This window comes from Eptesicus fuscus, chromosome 7 (assembly GCF_027574615.1).
Source record: "Eptesicus fuscus isolate TK198812 chromosome 7, DD_ASM_mEF_20220401, whole genome shotgun sequence".
Classification (NCBI taxonomy): domain Eukaryota; kingdom Metazoa; phylum Chordata; class Mammalia; order Chiroptera; family Vespertilionidae; genus Eptesicus; species Eptesicus fuscus.
Genome location: NC_072479.1, coordinates 73,835,811 through 73,855,214, shown reverse-complemented (window position 1 = coordinate 73,855,214; position 19,404 = coordinate 73,835,811). Strand labels below are relative to the sequence as shown.

The 19,404-nt window shown below is 42.2% G+C and overlaps 1 protein-coding gene across 1 annotated transcript in view; it reads left to right on the top strand.

Moving 5' to 3' along the window:
* The window catches only part of SSPN (sarcospan), a 32,998-nt gene that overhangs the window by 7,494 nt on the left and 6,100 nt on the right, over positions 1-19,404 (top strand). The window contains exon 2 of the mRNA XM_008140499.3: positions 18,550-18,636. Coding sequence (XP_008138721.1) covers positions 18,550-18,636 — 87 coding nt within the window. The remainder of the gene's footprint in view (positions 1-18,549; positions 18,637-19,404) is intronic.

Here is a 19,404-nt window from a genome sequence, read left to right as displayed (position 1 = left end):
CTCTCTCCTCCCCTCCCCCCTCCCAGCCCCCACCTCCTTGAGCTGTCAGCCTGCTCTCTCTATATGAACCTTAATTTCCTCTTAAAAGCCCATCTTCAAATTCAGTCACTTTGGGCATCAGGGCTTAAACATATACAACTGGGTGGGGTGAGGGGCGGGGGAGGGCACAATTCAATCCATAGCACTTTCAGTGAGGGATGTAAGTTCATACCTCGGCTATTCTTTATATATATATATATGTGTATATATATATATATATATATATATATATATATATATATGATGTGTGACTTTATTTTTTTTATTGTCTAAAGTTTTATATATGTCTCCTTTTTCCCCCACTTGACTCCCCTCCCCCCCCCAGCCATTCCCACCCCTGGCAAGCCCCCACCGCCCCAGTGTCTGTGTCCATTGGTTATGCTAATATGCATGCATACAAGTCCTCTGGTTGCTCTCTAACTCCCCCTCCCCTGCCATTTGTCTCTGGATCTATTCTTGTTCATCAAATTATGTTGATCATTATATCTCACATATGAGTGAGATCATGTGATATTTCTCTTTCTCCGACTGGCTTATTTTGCTTAGCATAATGCTCTCCAGTTCCATCCATGCTGTTGCAAATGGTAAGAGTTCCTTCTTTTTTTATAGCGGCGTAGTATTCCATTCTTAAGCTCATTTGTCCGCTTATTCACAAAGGCTCTGTGGTTTTCATGGAACAGCTAGAAGTCTGAATGTTTCTGATGAGAATTCTGAACCAGTAACCTGACACGTGACGGTGCAACGAGGTGGTGTGGCTCTGTGCTCGCATGCAACATACGGAGGCGGTTGTTTTAACTGTGTTTAGAGATTTTTGTCTTTTGTCAAATTTCTGTAAAAGTAAAACACAGTAGCTAGTGAATACAGTTCTGAGGGTAGCACAGGCATTTCCTTGCTGCATTAGCTCTTTAAGGCGTAGGAGCCACCACTTGGTAAGCCCCTGCCTTCCTTTAGTGCTGGGAGAGTGGCTTGTCAGGTTCTAGCTGGCTGACGCCTTGGCTTCTGGGGCAAGGGAATGCGGGTGGTCCGCTGAGTGGTGCTGTGAGGATGCGCAGATGTTCAGCAGTTAGAGGAGCCCTCTGTCCTCTGAGGGGCAGTGATCTCATGCGCGGTGTTTTCAGAACCCAAGGAAAGCCTCTCAGGTCTTCTTTACAATATGCAGCCACTGCTTTCATTTTTTATGATGACTCTGAAAATGAGAGTCATACTCTTGGATTTGTGGAAAGGGCCAGAATAACCCCCCGGGGTGTTCCCACCTTGGGCCTCTTGATAAAACATCCTCTTACAGGAAGGAGCCTGCTTCTCCGTGGTAGCCCTTCCCTTTGGCAGGCCTTCAAAGGCTGCTGATAGGACCCTGTTTGTCCTGCTTACAAATCCCCCCCTGAGCTTTGCTTTCCTCTGGCAAGTGCTACACACACCCCAGCCATCCCAGAGGGGGAGACAAGATAAGACTGATTGGAGCGGTCCAATATGCCTCGTTCAACAGCTGGTCCAGTCCCAGTTCCAAAATGAGTGGCAAATGAAGGCACAGGCCGGCGTTCCAGAGGCACCCTGTGATATCTCCGGTTTGATTTTTGAGCATATTGAAGGTTGATCCTCTTGATCTAATGTTGCTAGAGCCGTCTGCCCTGCCTAGCACAGTCGTGAATGTACTTCAGTGCTGTGTCCCGGGCTCTGGCTAAAGGCCGGCAAGTGAGTGGACATTAGAAAGCACAGGGTTTGTCCATAAATAAGCCTTCTCAGATTCTGCCGGAGAAGTGCTATCTGGGGCCTGCTTCTGTCGGTGCAGAAACAAGCAGCTCCCCGCCTCTGGCCGGGGGTGCCGTGGGGCGGGGAGAGGCTGCAGGGAAGCTGGAGGATGCTGTTTCAGTGGCATCCCCCTCAGCTGTTGTTTTGAAAGTGTTGGGTTCAGCATTCATTGTAATGAGCCATGAAACCTCCCCACTTTAAGATAGGGTATTATCAAGGCTTTTCTCCGGTGGAAGATAGTGACAGGTGACAAGAAAAGAGGGGGAATTGTGAATATGTTAACAAGACCCTGACTAGGGAGAGAGTTTTAGCTTTATTACTGGTGGGGGGGGAGAGGGAGGAGGAGAGACAAAATGAAACACTTTCCAGCTCCTTCTAAAGTATCAGGTGCGGCACACAGATCAGGCTATTAGGCTCGGGCTGAGCTCAACCTTGCATTTAGCTGTGCCAGGAAAGCTATGAAGACGGCCCGTTCCAAGATAAGGGAAAAGCATTCCAGTCTTGATCGGTTCTGTTGGAAGGTGGAGGGTGCTGTGCAATTAGGGAGAACACGGGATGATTCTCCCTTGGAGCAGCCAAGGTCAGGAGAGGGCAAACTAGGACTCATAAGGTGAACACGTTATCCTATATAATAAAGAGGTAATATGCAAATTGACCATCACACCCTAACACAAGATGGCTACCCCCATGTGGTCACAAGATGGCCACCCCCATGTTGTCACAAGATGGCCACCACAAGATGGCCGGCAGGGGAGGGCAGTTGTGGGCAATCAGGTCAGCAGGGGAGGGCAGTTAGGGGAGACAAGGCCAGCAGGGGAGGGCAGTTGGGGGTGACCAGGCTGGCAGGGGAGGGCAGTTGGGGGCAACCGGGCCGGCAGGGGAGGGCAGTTAGGAGTGACCAGGCCTGCAGGAGAGGGCAGTTGGAGAGAACCAAGCCTGCAGGGGAGGGTAGTTGGGGGGGACCAGGCCTGCAGGGGAGGGCAGTTGGGGGTGACCAGGCCAGCAGGGGAGGATAGTTGGGAATGACCAGGCCTACAGGGGAGGGCAGTTGGAGGCAACCAGGCCTGCAGGGGAGGGCAGTTAGGGGTGACCAGGCCTGCAGGGGAGCAGTTAGGGGTGACCAGGCCAGCAGGGGAGTGGTTAGGAGGCAATGAGGCAGGCAGGCAGATGAGTGGTTGGAAGCCAGCAGTCCTGGATTATGAGAAGGATGTCCGACTGCCAGTTTAGGCCTGATCCCACAGGGACATCCCCCAAGGAGTTCCAGATTGGAGAGGGTGCAGGCTGGGCTGAGGGACACGCCCCCCCCCCCCCACTCCCCAGTGCATGAATTTCGTGCACTGGGCCTCTGGTAATCAATAAAAGGTCATCTCCCCGTGACTGCACACAGTTTCAAGACAGAATGTGGCCATGTTAGTTTACACGTTACTTGTTCAATAAGGGTATTTCTCTCGTGCTTTCAGCTGGTGAGATTCCAAACCAGACGGATCCAATGCACGCTGGTTGGCTCCAGCTCATAATCTTTCCATGAACAAGTCGTGTGGGGTGCCTATTCAAGGGCTTCGATCAAAGTTAAGAGCTTTGAGACCAAATATAATTTTTAAAATGAGCATAAGGTGACCGTAACTATTGTGTTACAGAACCCTCGATAAATAATTCTCATTCAGTCACCAAAGCCAGTGCGTCACAAATTTTTCCACCTCGAGACCTCCCTGAAGCCTCGCTCCTCACACACACATCACAAAAAGCTCACAAAAAGCTCAGTGTCTCGCTAACCCATGTTGCCATGGAAGGGAAGAGGAGAAATGTTGGAGAGGCTGCAGGCTGCTTGGGGACACTGACCTCTTCATGTTGAAAAGAACAAAACACTTTTCAAAGGAGAAATAATATTATATATCCCTTCATGTTCCGTTATATCCTGGTTTCTGTTTGCATATTACCTCTTTATTATATAGGATAACGTGTCTTTTGAAGTGCTCTCAATTAGAAAGCCACTTGATAATATTTTTTAAAGGTTGAACTGGGTGGTTTTGTCATTCATACTCCTGTTACAATGTTATATAATTGAATTTATATTGATTTACTGTATAACTGCTGTACACTGTGCTATTTCCTACGTTTTTATTTATTTTACTATTTCAGATAGATGAACCAGGGGTATTAATGTAGAATTATCTCTGCAGTCATTTCTAAAGAGGAACCTAATTTGAGAAACTACTTAATTATGCCTGAGTAATAAAACCCAGCCTATAACTATACTCCTAGAGTAGACAAAACCCACATGTACATGATTCCTTTCCCTTCTGAGGACTCGAGAAACCCCACAGTGAAACAAATACACTGATAGGTTGTTTATTTTCCCCACAAATATGGAGCAATTATACCCCTCCTGTTGATTCATGAGCAATGTTGGAACACAATCTTCGTTTTGCTTACATTCTTTGAAAATGGATTATTTTGCAAAGTAGATATTTATAAAACTTATTGACGGTTAGCTTTTAATAAATCATCACAAGAATGAGTTAGGTGGTTGATAAGAAGTAGAACAGAACCCTATGAAAGAAAGAGTACTTACTAGTAAGACAGAAACTTTTCACAGCTTAACCCGTGTCTCTTTGTCTTTCCATATGTCAATCCAGTGCCCTCAGGGGCTCCGTGTCTGGTAGGAGACACTCCTACAACTCACTACAATGCAGTTTGAAAAACCAAGTGTTGAAGTGGTGCCCTGAAGAAAGTAGCACAATGGAGGGTGTAATTAGTCCCACCTGGGCGGTTCAGAAAAGATAAAGTGGGGGCAGGCTGAGATTGTCGGAGGGGCTCCAGCTTTGCCATAAAACAAATGTAGGTAGACCGAAGGGCCTACCAATTTGTAACTATTTTTAAAAATTTTTGGTTATACTTTTTGTTTTCATTTTTGTGTGGCTTTGACTAAATATGAGCAATTCTATGATTATTTTTTAATTAGGAAAATTTCTAAGTCTATAGTAGCCTACATAGAGAATAATAAAACAACCTCCTACTTACATGCAGATTTGTCAAGTTTTATAGGCTGTATTTATTAGTTCTATCATTTGAAATTCAGGTGACTTAATTTTGAAAGGGAGAGAGAGAAAGAGAGAGAGAGAGAGGACATGTGCACACGCTTATATGCTGGCCTTCACTAACGAGTTACTTCTTCATGTGTCTTCTATAATTGGGTTGTGAATTCATTTTCCAAAAGGCTTAATATGTGATAATTTTGTGTGGCCTATTGGATAATATAACCCTTCCAGACGGTTTGTCTTGTCAGGTGTCCCACTGGTATCCCATGAGCCAAGAGCCACTGTTTTCCCTTAACCTACTTATTACAGAAAATTTCAAGCATACACAAAATTTGGTAAAATAATCTAATTAATCTCATGTTCTCATCAACCAGCTTCAATAATTATTAACTTATAATCAATCTTGCTTCACTTGTATGTGCTCCATCCATATCCATATACTACACACTGGATTATTTTGAAGTGAATCCCAAATGTTATATCATTTCACCCATAAATATTTCACTATGTAAGTCAAAAGATGAAGACTAAAAATAAAGTACCAATCACACCTAACAAGGATCAAATCAGTGTTCAAATATCTATGATTAATTCATGAATATTTCTTCTTCATAGTGTGTCAAAATCAGGGTCTCAATAAGATCTACAAACTGCAGTTGGTTCATATATTTCTTTTTTTTTTTTTTTGTTACTCAAAGATTTACCCCCCCCTCTCTCTTTTCTCTCCTCTCTCTTCCTTCCCTCCCTCTCTCTCCCCTACAACTTACTTGTTGAAAAAAGCCTGTGTTTTCCCCCACCCTCCCAGAATTTCTGTCCAATTAGTTTCTACTTTCTCACCTGAAGAGGTTTCAGGCCATTAAGGTAGTAGGAAACGCTCAAAACCTTCAGCCCACCATCAGCTGAGACAAAACAATTTTTGTAATGCTGTTCAGTGCTAGTGGGTTAATTATTTTGTGGTCATGTAAGGGTGTAGCCTACCTTTTATGCCATGGTCTTAGCTCCATCTCTTCACCTGTAGAAGCTCAGAACATTTAGAAGTGTTTTATAGGAAGAAGGGTGTCACATCATTTAGTCCTTAATATTATGCAGAAATAAAATTTCTTGATGCTTTAAAAAATCTTTGAATTAACTTGCAAGTTTCTTAACCTTTCTGAGTCACTATTTTCTGTAGAATGGATAATATTTTTTTTACTTATTGCATTGTTTTAAGGAATAAATGATATGATGTATACAAAGTGGGTGATGCATACAAGGTAGCCTTTCTGGGCAGAGGAGGTCCTTGAGCAGGGTTTGAAGAAAGAATATTACTGGATTCAAAATGGTTGAAGGAGGAGTACATAATTGAAGGATGAAGAAATTAAAGGACATTTTAGGTCAAAGGCACAATTTGTGTCCTATGACTAGTAAGCTCAGTTTTCATCCAAAACCAACTTAATTACTTCCCAATTCTGTTGTTTGTGTGCATTGTCTTTTGAGGATATAATTGCAGAAATTCCCAGCAGTTCTCATAAAATATGAAACTTAACATGGATATACAAGTCTGTTCTAGTCTTCAAATAAGACCAAACCAAAGGAATTCCACTTGAATGTTTCCATCCGTGATAAGTCATGCACTAGGATAGTTGTCAGAGTTTTCTGTGAATTGATGAAACACTCCGTAAAATGGTGAGCTATTTGCAATCATGGTCAAGCAAGGGTTTGGAATTTACAAATTGCAGCAACTTTGCGCTGGTCCATCTCTTGCAGATCTCTTTGGCTTTCCAGCTTTACTTTGGCAGCAACATCAAGGAAAGCACACTCTATCCATAGGATTTGGGGGATTCACATGCCCTTCATCTGACTGCTGGTCACAAGTTCCAACTTCTTGTCAGTTCCATCAGGATCATTTTCTACCTTTCTTTCCCCGTCTTTCTGTGCTTGTACAACAGATCTTGCTAAACTACACAGCAATGCAAAGTACGGTGCAACACTGGTTAAGAAAATCAAAGATATACTAGTATATCATATGTAAAAGGATATATAATATACACTGAGTGGCCAGATTATTATGCGTTCAGAGACCATAATAATCTGGCCACTCAGTGTATATCCTATATAATAAAAAGCTAATATGCAAATTGTCCCCTCGACCAGGAGTTCAACCAGCAGGCAAGCCGGCCAACCGCCCATGTCTCCTCCCCCTGGCCAGGCTGGCTGGACCCCACCCATGCACAAATTCATGCACCGGGCCTCTAATACACACACACACACACACACACACACACACTGAGTGGCCAGATTATTATGCGTTCAGAGATCATAATAATCTGGCCACTCAGTGTATATAACATGCATATATACATCAAATTGTATATGTATATGTCATATCAAAATATTTGAAAAAATATTACAGTGTTGCTGACGTGTTCTATGTAATTAGGCCTACGATGGTTGCTTCTGTACTGAACATGTTCTGGCCTTTTCTTGTCATTATTCCCTAAACAATATAGTATAGCAACTATTTACATGATATTTACATTGGCTTAGGAACTGCCAGTAATCTAGAGATGATTTAAAGCAAGCATGTCAAACTCGTAGCCCGTGGGCCGCATGTGGCCCACAATGAATATTTTTGTGGCCCAGCCAATATAACAGTGTGAGCAGTTATTTACTATTATGAAAGGAAATAAGTCTCCCGTCAGATCCAGAATTACTGACGTTCACCTTGGGTCAGTTTTGAAAGTAATCACTGCGAACAAGATTTCCCCCTAAATAGGAAAGATAGTTGCAGAGAAGAGATGCCAAGTGTCAGGGAAAAAAACATTAATTTTATCATTGCTCTTGCACTTTGTTTTTATACTATACTTTCAAAATAAACCTACATTTCTATGAAAATTGAAGCTTTTGTTTTTTTGCTGCCCACATAAACTTAAACCTTGTTTATTTGGCCCGTGTTAGCCTTTGAGTTTGACATGCTTGATTTAAAGTGCACAGGAGGATGTGTGTAGATTGTGTACAAAACTATGCTATTTTATATAAGGGACTTGAGCATCTACAGATTTTGGTATCTGTGAGGATCTTGGAACCAGTACTCCACAGACACAGAGGAAATCTGTATATTTCTGGTTATGGGATATTTTTAAATCAGGATAAAATCCGCCACTTTGAATTAGAAAGGATGTGACTTACAAAAGATGTCAGCCTCGTATGTAAGTGCTCCTTAACTTCTTGACCAACCAAGTAGAGCTTTTACCACAACAGAGCAGGCGAATGTACTCTCATCACAGGCAATTACATGAGCAATCATGTCCTTAAGAATTGCCTCATTAAAAAAAAAAAAAAAAAAAAAAGATTGCCTCATAAATTCTTAGAAATTTTATGTTTACCATTTATTTTCCAGAGATCTAGCTTTAGCAACGTTCTAAATAAGAGTAGACCTGCTTTTGTTTTTCAATTCAATTAATAGCACATAAATAATTTATTTTGAATCAGTTTGAGTGTCTTTGCGTACTCACAGGTGGAAAGTCCTGTGCATTTGCAGTAATTCAGACATAAACCTTTTAGGTATGTACTCCTCAGGCAAAAGGATAATCTATACTAATAAAAGGGTAATATGCTAATTAGACCGCATAGACCTGACATCTTCTGGACGTCATTCCAGACGTCCTTCCTGACAAAGCTGGGGCCCAAGCGAAGCTGCCCGGGGTCCTGGGTGCCTGCGGCTGGGTGCCAGAGGGAGGGAAGCTGGGGTCTCAGTTGCCTGGCGGCGGCCGGAGGAGGGAAGCCCGGGTCCCGGGTGCCAGAGGAAAGCCAGTGCCGGCAGCTGGGGGAAGGAAGGCCTACTCTTGTACGAATTTTCGTGCATCAGGCCTCTAGTTATAATAATAAAAGGGGAAAATGACTGAATGGATATGGCTGAGCAAGTGTTTTTCTCTTTAGACCCTGAAAATAAATAATTTTCTAGGACAGAATTAGTCTTCTAGAATTACCTTTTTACTGACATATTTTCACCTAGATCTCTACCAGCTTAAAAAAAAATCTCTGAGGTGTCTTTGCAAAGTAAATATTACAAATTGGTCTATGCAACCCCCGCAGGAAGATGTGGAAATGCACAGATGGGATGTATGTTAAACCCAACCTCTTCCTGGGCTGGGTGGAACTTCGTTCTTGCATGAAGAGAGCATTTCTGCACTAGAACTCCCTGTAGGCAATTTTCACTCTAAAGAAAAATAAGAGCAAAACAGTGAAGCTCTATATCTTCCTGATATATGTTAGGCCAAGTGAAACAATTCTAAGCAAAAGTTGCTAGCTATAGTTTTGTTTGTAGTAGAAAATAAGCGACCACTTTGAGCTTGGTTTAATAAAAAATCAATAATAAACATTTTTTTGGTAAGTAACGGATTCCAATGTCTGTACATTAATGTCTGTAATGTTTAGAGACAGATGGTTAGTCTGCTCCCTCAGATCGATGGTCGACTCTGCCATAGATTCATGAGTTTGAATCTTACATGGCTATAACTTTTGGAATTTCCCATTAATACCAGTGCACTAAGTTTGGCTGAAGCAATTATGCTTTTTTTTTTTTAAAGTAATATTAATTTTGGATCTGTTATGGAAAGAAAAATTTTTAGCTGAACAGCATTTTTTCAGAAATTAAATGCTTGTCTTTGTAAAACCACAATAGTAACCAGAGAAATATATACAGTGTGGCACGGTTACCAAGATTGGTATTTCCTGGGTAGTAGATAATAAATAGGCTTGTAGCAGAAAGGAAAGACGTTTTATAACGCTAAGTGTTTGCAAACTGTGTATGTCAACGCTATTGGAAAGATTTGTGAAAAGTGGGTTCTTGCTATGAAAGCAAAAGTAGCCCAAGTCACTAAATGAAAGCATTCATTTATTTATTTGACAAATATGTATTGACTTCATGAGCTCTGGGTATTTGTTAATCCCTTTACATATGCTGTCTTATGTAATCCTCACAGCGATTTATTGTTATCATGCCACTGATGATGAAAGTGAGTCTCAGAGAGTTTAACTTGTCCAAAGCCAAAAGCTGAAAGTGGTGGAGGTGGGTTTTGAACCCAGGTCTGTCAGATCCAGAGCTAAGATATATTGTTTCAGACTCTGTCTTTTGGTATGTGGTCCATTTTGCTGTAAAACTTTATATAGTTACTCTCTTTTGCCCTTCTCAGGGGCAGGTATGTTATCTTTTATGGCACCCCTGAGATAGTAGATAACTTATAGTGGATATGTGTTGTTAAAATAACAGAACCAGCAAGGCTCTCCTAAGAAACAACCATGAGTCCACCATCTTTTTAAAAAAAAATGTATTTTTATTGATTTCAGAGAGGAAGGGAGAGGGACAGAGAAAGAAACATCAATGATGAGATAGAATCGTTGATCGGCTGCCTCCTGCATGTCCCCTGCTGGGGATCAAGCCTACAACCTGGGCATGTGCCCTTGATCGGAATCGAACCCGGACCCTTCAGTCCACAGGCTGACGCTCTATCCACTGAGCAAAACTGGCTAGGGCCACCATATTTTTTTTTCAGGTGTTGCTAAGCATTACCAATTGATTTCTTAAGAGAAATATATCACTTTAAAGACTTATTGTTTGTAGTTTCCTATTACAGTAGATCATATTTTGGGGGAAAAGAAGCTATGATGATAAATGCCATGTTCTTCATAGCCCTTCTCAACAACTGACATCCATCGACTTATATGTTTACTAGAGGCCCGATGCATGAAATTTGTGCAAGAGTAGGCCTTCCTTCCCCTGGCTGCCGGCAGGCACCAGGGACCAGGCTTCCCTCGCAGCCCCAGCTTTGTCTGAAAGGTTGCCCAGAAGGATGTCTGGTCTAATTAGCATATTATGCTTTTATTATTATAGATGATCTGCCTCTCCACTTTAAAGCATTGGCCCTATGAAGGTAGTGATTTTTGTCTCTTTTGTTCACTGTAATATCTCCAGAGCCTCAAAGAGTACCTGGCACGTGTGGTAGGTACATAATGAATATTTGTTAAATGAACAGGATGAGATTATTTCTAAGATGTGATAGAGGCCTACATTTACATGTATTATTTATTTCCGCTCAAACTTCAGAGTAAGTTATAGTAGCACAGTTTGAGGTCATATGAGATGGGAAAAAATAATGCCAACTATAATTCCAGGCACATTATTTATGATCCTTAAAACAAATTGTAAGCTAAGTATTATTTTCTCCATTTTATGTATGAAGAGACTGGGTCTCCAAGACTGTCCCCCTTCCTGCAGCATAGACACTTGTTTGGACCTCAAGGACTGTTCTTTCCACTCTGTCGCAGGAGGGGGCTTCAAACCATTCAGCACAGGAGAGGAGCAGATGATGGAATGTTCTCCACACCTCTGCAGTTCTCACTTCACTCACAGTGCTGTCAAAATTCCACCAGGGAAGCAGCCAGGCCATGCAATGGTTAGGAGATAGGCTCTGTGCTTTGACGGGTACAGCTATCAGCTCTGTATTTGCTCTGAGATCTTAAGAGCATAAAACCTTTCTGAGTTTCAGTTTCCTCACCTACAAAATGGGGCGAATAATAGCAACTACCTTATAGGATTTATGGGAATGCCAAATGGGATACTCTGCAGAGTGCTTAGGTTAATTCCTGCCATATACAGCAGTCCCCCGTGTCTGTGGTTTCATTTTCCATGGTTTCAGTTACTCACGGGCAATGCCAGTCTGAAAATATTCAGTGTAAAATCCCCCAAATAAACAATCCATACATTTTAAATTGGGTGCTGTGCTGAAGAGAATGATGAAATCTCGTGCTGTTGTACTCCATTCTGCCTGGGATGTGAATCATCCCTTTGTCCAGCGTTTCCACGCTGCGGACACTCCCCACCCATTAGTCACTTAGGAGCTGTCTGGGTTATCAGATTGACTGTTGCGGTGTTGCATTACTTGTGTGCAAGTGACCCTTATTTTACTTAATAATGGCCCCAAAACACAAGAGTAGTGATGTTGGCAATTAAAATATGCCAAAGAGAAGCGGTAATTCTTTTAAAGTGAAAACATGGAAGTTCTTAATAAGGGAAGAAAAAAAATCATATGCTGAGGTTGCTGTGATCTACAGTAAGAACAAATCTTCTATCTGTGAAATTGTGAAGGAAAAAGCAATTCATGCTAGTTTGCTGAGAGAGAAAGACAGAGAAAGAGAGAGAAGGGGGTGGGGGAGAAGGGAGAGAGAGACCACATTCACAGAACTCTTATTACAGTATATTGTTTAATTGTTCTATTGTATTATTAGTTATTATTGTTCATTTCTTACTATGCCTAATTTAAAAATTAAACTTTACATAGGTATGCATGCATAGGAAAAGACATGGTATATGTAGGGCATGGTGCTACCCACAGTTTCAGGCATTCACTGGGGGCCTTGGAAGGAATCCCCTATGGATACACATTATAAACTATAATTTGTAATTACAAACTAATCTCACATGGCAACCAGATGCTTCTGTAAGAGCAGGGCCTCAGAGGAGGCAGAAAATGTGGTGGAAGTGCAGAAATGTGCTAGAATATCTCTGATGAGTTTGTGAAAGCTGATTGTGCACATTCCTTCCTGACGCTGTGCGCAGTGACTTCACGTTGGCAGCTTGAAATCAGCCACAATACAGATATCAGCCCCTGCCCCTGCAGCTGCTGGTTAAACATTTCCCAGCATGCCACTGTAGAGGCGGTGCAGTTTTGGAGGTGATTGCTTTGCTCTGACTTGGGGTGGAGCGAGCCATGCCTGTCAGCCATAGCAGAGTGTCACATCACACACACTAACTGATGACGAGAGATGCTTCCCAAACCACCAACCAGACTACAGGCACTGGGTGAGGTCATATTTAAGTAGCAATGAAGACAAAGAGTTCCCCTGCATTTTAAGGATTCCCACAATAGCAAAGACTAAATATCTCGACGGGGAAACTATTATTGTTACATCTTGTTATTATAATCAACTCTTCCATAGGAAACTCCACCAGTCCGTGAATCACTAAGACCCCTAACCATTCTGACAGACCTCACACCAGGTGTCAGCATTTAGGAGACTGTTTTTCGCTTAGACTAGTGGTTCTCAGAGCATGGCCTCATGACCAGCAGCATCAGCATTACCCAAGAATTTGTTAGAAATGCAAATTCTAGGTGCCCAGCCCAGACCTACTGGATCAGAAATCCTGGGGATAGGGCCAGTTTGTACCAGGCCCTTCAAGTGTTTCTCAACCAGGGGCCTAGACTTGGTCTTGCCATCAGGCAGTGGCAATGAGAATCCAGTAAAAAATGCTTAAGGTATGCTAAAATATTCTCTCCGATCCTTCTGAAATCTTGATCCAATATGCATCCTTTAATAGATCCTCATGAAATGTTCTTTTGTACATTGTTTAAATCTCTAACCCACTGTGTGCTAATCAGCAGTTCTCCTGAGTGAGCCTGCGTTCAGTTGACAGATTGCAATACAGTTATAGTTTGTTGAAAATGATTTCTAATAATCTAGCTAAAATTTTATTGAACAGATGAAAATCCATAGGAATGCTCTTGAGAAATATCCAGAGGAACATTTACAGTTCCGCTGTATCTTTGTTCATCAGTGGGCTCTGCAAACATGAGAAGAGAGTTCATCTTGTTAGTATATTGACTGAGTGAAAGCACTTTAAATACAAAGATGAAAAGTTCATTAACTTACAGAAATAGAGTCACATTTCAGGTACATAAATGGCAGGGAGGGGGGTGATGAAGAAAAAAAGGAGAGAAACCTTGAAAGGCATTTGACAAGGGAAGGTTGTATTCCCCAGATAGCCCTGTCAAGCAGCTCTGTCGACAATGAAAAGGAGAAAACAAATAAATTGGAGGTTGTGTGAATGTCACAAGACCAGAATATAAATACATATGACACCGAGAGAAGTAAATACCACAAAATATCACATAGTGTTTTAGGGTGATACCTTCTAGCTTGGTCAAAATGAAAAAGAAAAAATAATATGTAGGCAAATCTCCAACACACTGGTCCAGCATTCACCTTTTACTCATAATGCCAACCTTCAAAAGATAGGGCTGTATAACCAAAACAAAGACAAGATCCGGTGTGTGACAAGACTCAGGACTCAGACATCTAGAGATAGGTTTAACATTCAGAGAACATTTCAGCCCTGTTTAACTTCCTAACTCGCAAGAGAGAATGCAGTCTTCCTCTGAGCAGACAAAGAATATCTTTAGACAGGAAGCAGAATTCAAGACTTAGTTCTTCTTTTGACCCTAAACAAATGGTAGAAATGTGCATCCAAAAATGGGTTGGAAATGATGGTGATTGTCACTTTCTCTTTTCTATTAAAAAGCACTTCAAGCTTTTATTAGCAACATAATTATCCATCTGACCATGAACTAAATCTAAGCAAGCTCTTAAAGGCTCGCGGCCCTTCCTTCAACACTGGTTTTCCTGATGTCACCCAGTTCATATATGGCTTTGCGCTCAGTGACACCACCGACTGTCTGCCCCGGGCCTGGTCCAACAAATGCCTTCTTGAAAACCTTACATAACTGCCTTTTTCCTGTTCCACGGGCCTCGTGCACCATATCGAATGGAAGCTCTGGCCCAGAATCCAGGAATGTTGTTCCAGGTAGGGCTGGCGGGTCTCACTGCTCATTACCATGAGCTCCCCCTCCCCTGCCTGGGAAGCCAGAACACTATTCTCCCTGGTGCGCCCACGTCCTGCCAGCTCAGGAAACAAGACCCTTAGTGTGGCGTGAAAAATCTGGTTTCCTCCTCATGGCCATAAAGACTTCATTTTTAAGTATTTAATAAATAAAGAGGTATTGTCTTATCATGCAAAGCTGTAGGTAAGAAAATGAAATACCACCTCCTATATCCTATCGAGCCCTATCAGAAGGCCAAGAAATTGCAGTATGTTGAATTAATCAGGCTTTATAGCAAATACCATATACAAAGACCTAGAAGTGAAACTTTAAAAAAATCTAAAAGGAGCCCTGGCTGGTGTGGCTCAGTTGGTTGAGCATCACTCCATGTACCGAAAGGTCGGCTGGTTCAATTCCTAGTCAGGGCACATGCCCAGATTACGGGTTTGATCCCTGACTGTGGTACGTGTGGGAGGCAACCTATCTAAGTTTCTCTCTCAATCGATGTTTCTCTCACTCTCCCTCTCTCTCTAAAATTAATGTATAACATATTTAAAAATAATAAAATAAAAATCCAAAAGGTGATTAGTTTCATAATATTTAGACATGTCATAATGTACAACCATGATTATAAGAAGTGTATTTGAGGTGCTTTCTGTTCAAAAGAGTTAAAGGTTCTCCATAACTGGGTAACTTCCTTGGCCCTTTTCTGTTTTCACTGGACTCTCTCTGGATGGTGCAGCATTTCTGTTGATTTCTACTGCTTTATGAATGCTGGTGACTAACGAATGCTTGTCTCTGGCACACATGGGTCCACAGTTCTGGACTCATGTGGCTGAGCTTTGAGTCCATGTGGCATCATCATTTCCCATTACCATTCTGCTCCTCCTCTTGTATCTCATGACTTAGTAAATTTCAACACCATCCACATGGCAGCTCAGGTCAGGTAGCCAGCACCTGCCTGTCCCCTCCTGGTCCTTCAGCCCTCACATCTAGTCAGTCCTTAGAGCCTATGTATTCTGCTCCCTGCCTGTCACTCAAGCACACCCACCCTCTATCCCCATTGCTACCTGAGCTCAGGAACTCATCATTTCTCCAGAGATGGGCAGCCTCTTAGCGGGTCTTCTTCTCCCAATCCATTCTTCTCAGCCAGAGGGACCATTTTAAAAGTCAGAGTTGATCATATCCTTCCTCTGCTTCAAATGAACTAACAGTCCTTTGTGTCCTACTTCCTGTCCATCTCTGTGAACACATTTTTGCTGTCTCTTCTCTTACCCTCTGAACTGGAGCTGTCAGAGTCTTTGCATGTTCTGTGTTTCTCCCTGCTTTTGTATCTGTAACTACTCTCTCTACTCTTCCTCACCTCCTTCTCCCAGCTAATTTCTTTTTATCCTTCAAAACCATTCTTCCTCCTGGAAGCTTCCCCAAGGTATCCTTGGGTTAATCACCCCTTCGGTATATCCCAGCAGACAGGGTCCTAGTACTCACACAGTATTGTGACTTTATTCTTCTCTCTTTTCCCATGGGGCTGAGAGCGCCTACAAGGCTGACACTATCTTTTCACCTCAGTTCCCAGAGCTGTGCACCGGGTCTGGCTACTGCATGTCCTCAAAAAACGTCAGTCTATCAACTAAGTGAAGTCCTCTGCAATGAGGTCATATGCTCCTGTGCAACCTCTTGCTGGAAACCAGCCTAGGTTAAGGCTACGGAGTAGATCCTACTGAAGTGGGAAAATGTGTTCAAACAACGAACAGAGTCAGGTTTCTAAGATGCTACTCAGTGAGGCCTGATTATTGGAATGTGTCTCTCAGAAACACAAAGAAGAAATCTTGGCAATTGCCAACTTCAGCACAGCAGCCTCGAGGGACAAAGTGAGATATGCGGGAGAGAGCCTGACCGCGTGCACCTCACAGACAGACACTAACAGGGAGCATAGGCGCGCTTAGCGCTTAGGGGTTTGACAATCCCCTTAGAAGTAGGTTTAGAAGCCTCCATCTTGTTTGTTGCCAATAAACAAAAAGGGGATCTTTCCCCCATTGTTTCTGTTCTGTAAATTCTTAATGTGAGAATACATAGTAGGCCTTTACAGTCCTTATCAAGCGTATACCTCATTTAGATATATGTTTAAAATGAGTTCTGAGAAAGAACTTCATCCTTGACTTGAAAGCCTCACCCACGGTGTGGGCTACACAAACAACTTCACTGTCGTTATTTCCGAATCTTCCAGTCCTCTGCTGGAAACCTGCCTCTGTGGGTCCTGTCTGCTTTGCTTTCTACCTGGACTTCTCCAGTCCATACCGTGCTCACATACTTTAAGTCTGAGTCTCTCCACTATGCATGTTATCTACTGCTGTTAAGCCATGCAGCTAGTCCTAATGATGGAAAACCTTGCAAATGCCTCTACTACAGAGGCTTGGCTATTGGCCTCACGGCCCAACAGAAACTCTCAACTTGGGGACCCATGAGGGCACAAGCAACTTAATGTGTTTGTAGTCAAAGGGTGAATAGGATAGAGGTGTTACCTTCAAATGCTATGTTGGCTTGTAAGTCAACAGCTCTGCCTCCCTAGCAGGAATGGTCTAGGCTAGGGTTTGAAGGAGGCCCTAGGGGCAGGAATTATGAATATCACCAAACTAGTTATTTGATGACTTGCTAGGTGACTCTCAGTCACCCTTCCAACATCTGTCTCTAGGAAAGTTGTACTTACCAGAAAATGCAGTACTGTTGCTTATATTTTCCATCTTAAAGTAGAACTTAGCAACATTTTAGGGTTTCCAAATTTGAGTGTGAAGAGATAAGCATTGATTAGAAACTCTAAAACATAGTTTCAAAAGCTCCACTAACAAGAAAATCTGGTTTGACTAACCAGTCGGGTATCTTTTTTCCTCAAAATTGCCATTCCTCCTGCCAACCATCTTCCATCCAGGCACACCCCTCTCTTTCCATCACTGACACTCAAGAGCTTGGAAGTCGCTCTGTTTCTCCCTCTCCAGGGTCCTCCCTGACATGCTATAGCCAAGATGTACAGCTCCTGCTTTTGCTACATTTTTCCTTTCTGCCTCTTTCTCCGACTTTGCCTGCCACCCTCTGAGCCCTGGCCCACCTGGCATATTAATCTTACTTCGATTAGTAAAATAATATCCTGATGTTCTCACTGCTAACCCACCTGACATGACACCACTGCTTATTTTCCTAAAACATGTCTTGAATCATATCATTCTCCTGCTCAAAAGTTTTCAAGGGAGCCCCACCGCTTGCTAAATTAATCTTACAACACCAGATTTTGTATGTAACCTACCTTTTCTGATGGTTCCATGTTTTAGTCTTTTTTTTTTTTTTTCAAGGAGCTCTATATATTTTTTATTTCAACCTTGGGTACACATTGGCTGTTCTTTCCGCACAATTTGTGAGATCCCGCCTCTGTACTATTGCTCACGCTGTTTCACTCCAGCTACCTGGTTCAAGTGCTGGCTCCATTATTGACTAGCTTTGTGCTTCTGTTTCTTTGTTTATGATATGACGATTAGCACCTACTTAATAGGGGGATTGTGATAATTCTGTGAAGAAATCCATACAAAGCCCTTAGGAGAGTCCCAGCACAAAGTCAGTATTCAGTAAATGCTAGTGATCATGATTATGATCATCATCCCTTTCAAGGACCATTTCAAATCTACCTCTTTAGTGACGCCTTTTTGAATTGCCGAACTCAATGTTACATTTCCCTCTTTTTGTCCATCTCTGAATAGCATCTGACATATAATGCCCTACTCCAGAATAGTGTGTGCACTTATCTTGGCCTGGACTGGACTGTACACTTAATGAGGTTGAGGAACTTCTTTTCATCGTTGGATACTCTGAAGGACTTTGTACAGCACCTGACACATCAAAAGGACTTAATAAATCCTGGCTAAACTGATTTTACTATTTTAAAAACTCAATTCCACAAGCTGAGAAAAATAGCAAGTAAAGATAAGTAAATGAAATGAACACCTGGATCAGAAGGACATTTCTGGTGGAAGACACTGAGACTGATGCTGTTAGAATGCACGGTTCGCCCTGATAACATCCTGTATCCCTGTTTTCCATTGCAGGTCTGCTTAGTGGCCTATCTTGGTTTGTTTATGCTTTGTGTCTCATATCAAGTTGACGAACAGACATGTATCCAGTTTGTTATGAAAGTAAGTTGTCATTTTTCTTTTCCTTTTATTGTCACATAGAAAGAAACCCAAGTACAAAATAAAGGAGTGCTTTTTAAGGGGTTGCATATCTGATTATCCCAGAAATTGCATTTTTAGGCAGGCCAAAAAATGTTTTAGGAGGGCATTGATCCAGACTTCAAATGTAATGCTAATTTTTTTTTAAGTCTTAATTTCCATGAACTGGGTTGGCATATGAAGTCTGCCTTTCAGTGCCCTTAAAAGGAATACTGAAAATTCATCAGTTCAGCAAAACACTTTGCCAGGGAAAAGATGCCTATATCAGTGCCCACTTCCATATCTTGGGGTTTATTTCAAATGTTCTAATAACAAAGCAGTCTAAGTGTATTTTCTCTTGTAGGCAGGGTCACTAATGCAGAAAAAGAATATTGGGTGCATCCAAATGATCTATGCCAAGAGTCTGGGGGCAAAGGGGACAGGGAGTGGGGATGTGCATGGGTTAGCAAGTATGTGTGTGTCTTAACATGTGCATGTAGTTTTCCTCTGTTAGAGACAGTGTGCTCGGTTGGAGCCGGTTCAAATGCACAGCATTTCCACTGCACATAGAATCAACTCTAAAGGCAAACATAGACACACCCTTTCAGAGTTGAGGGAGATAAACACCCAACTCAGCAACCAGAGTGAGTAGAAATCCAATTCCTACATTTTCTTTCAACTGCTATAGCAGAGAACAAAAAAGTTTTCTGTAATTTTTTTTGTCCACTCACATCGCGTTTACTTTTCTTCTAC